This window comes from Bison bison, unplaced genomic scaffold (genome assembly GCF_000754665.1).
Source record: "Bison bison bison isolate TAMUID 2011002044 unplaced genomic scaffold, Bison_UMD1.0 scf7180017864285, whole genome shotgun sequence".
In the NCBI taxonomy this organism is placed as follows: domain Eukaryota; kingdom Metazoa; phylum Chordata; class Mammalia; order Artiodactyla; family Bovidae; genus Bison; species Bison bison.
The window spans coordinates 1,456,469-1,463,198 of NW_011494857.1; the positions used below are offsets into that span (position 1 = coordinate 1,456,469).

At 51.5% G+C, this 6,730-nt stretch overlaps 1 protein-coding gene across 1 annotated transcript in view; it reads left to right on the forward strand.

Annotated features, from left to right (window-relative positions):
* The window catches only part of AP2A1 (adaptor-related protein complex 2, alpha 1 subunit), a 27,012-nt gene that overhangs the window by 6,392 nt on the left and 13,890 nt on the right, over nucleotides 1-6,730 (forward strand). Inside the window, exons 2-3 of the mRNA XM_010849713.1 lie at nucleotides 6,089-6,209; nucleotides 6,332-6,474. Coding sequence (XP_010848015.1) covers nucleotides 6,089-6,209; nucleotides 6,332-6,474 — 264 coding nt within the window. The remainder of the gene's footprint in view (nucleotides 1-6,088; nucleotides 6,210-6,331; nucleotides 6,475-6,730) is intronic.

Genomic DNA, 6,730 nt, shown 5'->3' on the forward strand with positions numbered 1-6,730 from the left:
GTCTCCCGCCACCTGCTGTGCTAGCCCCTGGGCTTTCACACAAGCTGACCTTCGTACCCCAAGCACACCTCCCCTTATTGCTGCTTGATGCATTTCAGCCTTGTCCTTTGAGCCTCAAATCCTAGGAGTGGGGTTCCCTGGCAGTTCAGTGGTTAGGGCTCCATGCTTCCCCTGCAGGGGGCATGGGTTTGAGCCCTTGTCTGGGAGCTAAGATCCTGCATGCTCTGCTGTGCGGCCACCAAAAAAAAAAAAAAAAGTATACCAGGAGCTGGGTACCAGGAAGCTTTCTTCCTCCCATCTGATTCTAGCCTCCCAGCCCTCACCGTGTTTGCCTCTGTCAAAGTTTTCCACGTTAGCCCTATCAGCCTCCCCTCCAATCAGGGAGCATCCCCAGGGCAGAGCAGGGTCTGAGCCTGGCCCAGGGAATGTTTGAAGATAAAGAAATCTCTTTATAATAAACACCCTGAAGTGCTTACATGCCTCCTGTGACAGGGAGCTCACTTTCTGTTGCAAGCTGCCCCTGAGTGATGAAAAATTTCTTCCAAAAGCCCAGTTCTGTCACAGCTGCCTATAGCCTCTTTGTCCCATGCGTTACCCTCAGCAGCACCCAGGTGCTGTCTCTGGGCACCTGGGCACTAGATATTTGCAGAGGTTATGTGCTCTGCCAGAATGCCCTTCCTCAGGGCCACAGAGCATTCTCTTTGGGAGACCTGATGCTTTGTTCTTTCTGTGAATTCTTTTTTTATAGGGAAGTATATTGGTGATCCAGAAGACAATGTCAAATAGATGTGGACAATTTAAAGACTTTTTAAAGTTTATTTTTAATTTTTACACATAGAAGCCACTAATATTTTTTATTAAAGGACTGAAATGTCCAACTATAGCATAATAAATGAATAATTCACTCAGCTGACTATCATAAATTCTTTTTTAAAAATTTTTGTTTATTTGGCTGCATTGGGTCTTAGTTGTGGCGTGCAGGTTTTGGGGTGGGCTTAGTTGCTCTGCCGCACGTCGGCTCTTAGTTCCCTGACCAGGGATTGAACCCATGTCCTCTTCATTGGAAGGTGGATTCTTAACCACTGGACCGTGGGTAAGTCCCTTAATGTTTGTTTATTTATTTGGCTGTGCTGGGTCTTACTTGCAGCTCACGGGATCTTTAGTTGCGGCCAGCAGGATCTAGTTCCCTGACCAGGTATCTAACCTGGTCCCTCTGTGTTGGGAGCATGGAGTCTAAGCCACTGGACCACCAGGGAAGTCCCAAGGAATTCCTGAATATTCTTTAAATTTTCCGTATCTGTTTGACATTCTTTTCTATGTCCTTGGTGTACTTAACTATAAAGACATGTTAATATATATTCCTATACAAATATATATATTCACTTATAGGTGTGTATATATATAGTGTATCTATAAAAAAGCTCACAGATCATAAATGATGAATTTTGATGAAGCCATCATCAAAATCTGATGAATTTTCCCCAGCTGAACTCAGCTGCATAACTGGCCCCCAGATGCAGGAACAAATAATAAATGAATAATTTATTCATTTTTAATTTTTACCCAGCTCCCCAGCACCCCCTGCTCACTGCTCAGTCATCCAACACTCTTGGTTAGTTTTGCCTGCTTCTTGAAGCTTTTAATAGAGGTGTAAGCAAAGGCCGGAGAGGGGTTTAGTGTCGGAAAGGTAATTACCATTCAGGTTTCCATCTGCCTGTGGTAAAGGTTAGGCAGCCACTGTGTGGTATGTGGTCCATCTAGAAAAACTGTTTTTGTTTTTATTTCTTTTCTGGTCCCTACAGAATAGCTTTAAGGCAACTTAAGAGTGTTGCACAGGCTGGGAGAATGAACGGAGCATGCGCACGTGGAGCATGCGCACCACCTGCGTGGGTGCAGGTCCCTGCCCCTGCCCCGCTCCCAGGGGAGGTGCTGTCCTGACGCCCGGGCCACCCTCCCCTGGGCACTCAGAAGAGTGGCTTAGTTCTCCCTGGTGAACTGCGCCTGAACTCTCCTCATCTTTCACGGCCCTCCTCAAATGTCCCCTCCTCTCGGCAGCCACCAGCAAGGCCCCACGGGTGCCCCCGTGACTTCCATCCACGCATACCTTGCTCAGGTGTGGGCGGGGGATATGCAGCCTGCGCCCCACCGGGCCCGGAGGCCCTGGGGGAGGCTCAGAACTGCTGTAGTCCTGGGTACCCGGCGTGGCCCTCCTCAGCCTGCCCCGCAGGGCTCAGGAACCGTGTAATTAATAAAGGAAGCGTCAGATGGGCTCTGGGGCCACACAGGCTGGTTCAGCCTCATCACGGCCCTTCATCGCCTAGGTCCCGGAGACCTCCTCCCTCCCTGAGGACTGGGAGCGGGTCACTGTACCTCTTCAGGCTCTTTGTATTTTTTCACATCTTGTCTTTCCTGAGCGCAGCCACTCAGCAAGCCTGTGAAACATGGAGTCATTACTAGAAAAGTGGCCCATGCTCAGCCCTCAGGTGGTTCCCACTGTGGTCTGGGGACAGCGCAGACCCAGACACCACAGCAGCGCTGACCCGGGCTGTGTGGGGAGCCCCGGGAAAGCCTGAGAGCAGTCCTACCCAGAGTGTGAGCAGCATGTGTGGTTTTTAACTTCCTCGGGAGCCACATTTTTGTTAAAAAGCAGAAAGGAATGGGCCAAATTAATTTTAATGTATTTATGTAATTTGATACACTCTTGTTCAGTCACTCAGTCGTGTCCGACTCTGCAACCCCATGGGCTGTAGCATGCTAGGCTTCTTTGTCCTCTACTGTCTCCTGGAATTTGCTGAAATTCATGTCGAGTCTGTGATGCCATCCAACCCTCTCATCCTCTGTCACCCCCTTTTCCTCCTGCCCTCAGTCTTTCCCAGCAACAGAGTTTTTTCCAGTGACTCAGCTCGTCACATCAAGTGCCCAGAGTATTGAAACTTCACTTTCAGCATCAGTCCCTCCAATGTATATTCAGGATTGATTTCCTTTAGGATTGACTGGTTTGATGTCCTTTCTGTGTACAGGACTCTCAAGAGTCTTCTCCAGCACCACAATTTGAAAGCATCAGTTCAACATGTTATCAGTATTTAGATTTTTTTTTTTTTTCATTTAAAACCACCCTAATGGCAGAAAGTGAAGAGGAACTAAAGACCCTCTTAATGAAGGTGAAAGAGGAGAGTGAAAAAGCTGGCTTAAAAGTAAACATTGAAAAAACTAAGATCATGGCATCCAGTCGCATCACTTCATGGCAAATAGATGGGGAAAAAATGGAAATGGTGGCAGATTTTTTCTTGGGCTCCAAAATCACTGCAGATGGTGACCATAGCCATGAAATTAAAAGACACTTGCTCCTTGAAAGAAAAGCTATGGCAAAACTACATATGTATATTAAAAAGCAGAGACATCACATGGCTGACAAAAGCTGGTCTCGTCGAAGCTGTGGTTTTTCCAGTAGTCATTTATGGATGTGAGAGTTGGACCATAAAGAAGGTTGAGTTCCGAAGAACTGATGATTTCGAACTGTGGTGTTGGAGAAGACTCTTGAGAAGCGTCCCTTGGACTGCAAGGAGATCAAACCAGTCAATCCTAAAGGAAATCAATCCTGAATATTCCTTGGAAGGACTGATGCTGACGCTGAAGCACCAGTACTTTGGCCACCTGATGCGAAGAGCCGACTCATTAGAAAAGACCCTGATGTCGGGAAAGATTGAGGGCAGGAGAAGGAGGTGATAGAGGATGAGATGGTTGGATGACATCAACTGACTCAGTGGACATGAGTGTGAGCAAATTCCTGGAGATAGTTGAAGGACAGGGAAGCCTGATGTGCTGCAGTCCATAGGGTTGTAAAGAGTCGGATACAACTTAGCAGCTGAACAACAACAAATAATTAATATTTTAAACTTTGCAATGAGATAGTTTACATTCCTTTTCTTCCCCCGCACTGAGTCTTCTAAATGTGTCTTTGCCACTCACTTCAGTAGAGAACAACCACCTTTCAGGTGCTCGAGAGCTGCCTGGCTGACAGCCGCCACATTGCACAAGGCAGCTGTAGCATCTGCTCGGAAATGACCAGGAGGTGCTGATCAGAGGGGGCTTCCTGGAGGCATCTGCTTGGAAATGACCAGGAGGTGCTGATCAGAGGGGGCTTCCTGGAGGCATCTGCTTGGAAATGACCAGGAGGTGCTGATCAGAGGGGGCTTCCTGGAGGCATCTGCTTGGAAATGACCAGGAGGTGCTGATCAGAGGGGCCTTCCTGGAGACATCTGCTTGGAAATGACCAGGAGGTGCTGATCAGAGGGGGCTTCCTGGAGGCATCTGCTTGGAAATGACCAGGAGGTGCTAATCAAAGGGGGCTTCCTGGAGGAGCTGGCTGCTGAAGTGGGGCTTGTGGGAGCTTCCCTGGAAGTTGGGAGTGGTTGGTGAGGCAGGGTTTCTAAAGAGAAGGAGAGGACATACTCTCAATTGCTCCTTCATTTATTCATTCATCTGAACCTCCTTGTTGCCTTGGCACAAGCCATGGGTCAGAGCAGTCTCCACCCTTCATATGACTAGCCGTTTATTTTTATTGTTTATAATATTTATTTTTATTTATTTGACTGTACCAGGTCTTTGTTGCAGCATATTCTAGTTCCCTGACCAGGGACCAAACCCAGCCCCCTGCATTGGGAGCTTGGAGCCTTGGCCACTAGACCACCAGGGAAGTCCCGACCAGACATCTGTTAAGCACCTGCTGTATGGTGGGCACTGTTCTAGAAACTCCCTCATGATGGCTTGTAATGAAGAGGGAGCCGAGGTTTGACTGTAGAGATAAATGGTTATGCAATGTGACATGTGCCAGGGAGGACATTTTTTAAAATGAGGAAACCGAAGAATAAAGCATTGCCTTTAAAGAACTGGCCAGGAAAGGCCACATGGAGGAGGTGACAAGAGCTGAGACCCAAATGATGAGATGAGAACTAGACAGATGGGCATAGCAGGTGCAAAGGCCCTGGAGGTGGGAGGGCATTGGAATGGCCCTGGAACTGGCGGAGGCCTGCCAGGCAGGACACACAGTGAGATGTGAGGGGTGACCAGGGCAGGGCCAGAGGGTTTGCTGGCCCCAGGGTGGAGTCCCCGCCCTGGGAGGCAGGGAGGCTGCTGCAGTGATCCAGGTGGGCGGGCATGGGGTCTGGACAAGGTGGTCATGGTGGAGGTTGTCTGGGCTCATGTTCTGAAGGTCGAACAGAGAGGACGTGGCGACGACTTGAGTGAGGGGTGAGGACACCCAGGTTTCTCTTCTCGGAGGAGCTGAGTGAGCGCTAAAGCCTATCAGGGGTGTGATGGTGAAGTCTGGCTCGAATGGGACTGGGAGGCTGGGGGAGGGACACAGCCGGCGGTGAGGGCGGCCGAGACCAGGTCACTGTCCAGTCGGATCGTGGTCCGATGGGGTCTCTTGGGCATCAAGGAGCACAGAGGCTCATGGGGCCCAGGGAGGCCCTCTCGAGTCCGCCTCTGGGTGGGTCTCGTGAGAAGAGTAGGGATGTGGCAGATGGACGTGTAGCGGGGAAGGAGGAAGTGGGTCTGTGGGCCAGGCTTCGGGGGTGGGATGGGGTATGGAGAGAACTGGCAGGTTGTGAGGAGGGACCAGGTGGCGGCAGGGGAGGGCAGCGGGGAGCTTAGGATGCAAGGCCTGGTGAACGAGTCAAATTAGGAAGCTGAGGGCAGAGCAGGTTTTCAGGAGATGCTGAGCTCAGTGGGGATGTGGGGTTGAGGGTCCCAGGGGTTGGCTTGAGGGCAGCCAATCTCTTCACTCATTCATTCATTCATCACACATTCTCTGCCAGGGGCTTATTTCAGCTGGGGGCTGGTGCAGAGCCATGGATGTCATGGGAACAGGAGGAGGAAGAAGGGAGGGGGTCAGGGATCGCTTCAGAGTATGTGCCAGGCTTTTCCTCTGGGTGGTAGGGACCCCTGAGTGAACGTTCTCACCTCCCTGAAGCTCCCATATAGAGATGGAGTCCGAGGCCTGACTTCAGCCCCCAGACCGGGACCCCAGCATAGAGAGAATCGCCCTTCCTCCTGGGAGGGTCCTGGCCCCGGAAAGTGAGGTCAGGCAGCTCAACTCTCTGGGACCCTCCTCACCTGCCCTGCCTTCTCCTCCCCAGGTAAGAGCAAGGAGGCAGAGATTAAGAGAATCAACAAGGAACTGGCCAACATCCGCTCCAAGTTCAAGGGTAGGCTGGGGGCCCATCTCCTGGGTCTGCGGGAGGAGTGGGCTGGGGGCTGGAGTACCCGGGACTTGTAAGTATAGTCCTTTCTCACTTTTGCCACCCCGTCCTCCTTCCTCTGACCCCAGGGGACAAAGCCTTGGACGGCTACAGCAAGAAAAAGTATGTGTGTAAACTGCTCTTCATCTTCCTGCTTGGCCACGACATTGACTTTGGGCACATGGAGGCTGTGAACCTGCTGAGCTCCAACAAGTACACGGAGAAGCAGATTGTGAGTCTGGGGAGGAGGACCCCTGGGTCTGAGGGTGGGGCTGGGGGCCTGGACCCCTGGGTCTGAGGGAGGAGGGGCCGGGAGCCAGACCCTTGGGTCTGAGTCAGGAGGCCTGGGGGCCTGGACACCTGGGTTGAGTCAGGAGGGGCTGGGGGCCTAGACCCCTGGGTCTGAGTCGGGAGGGTCTGGGGGCCTGGACCCCGGGTCTGCAGGAGGAGGGCCTGGGGGCTGGACCCCTGGGTCTGAGTCGGGAGGG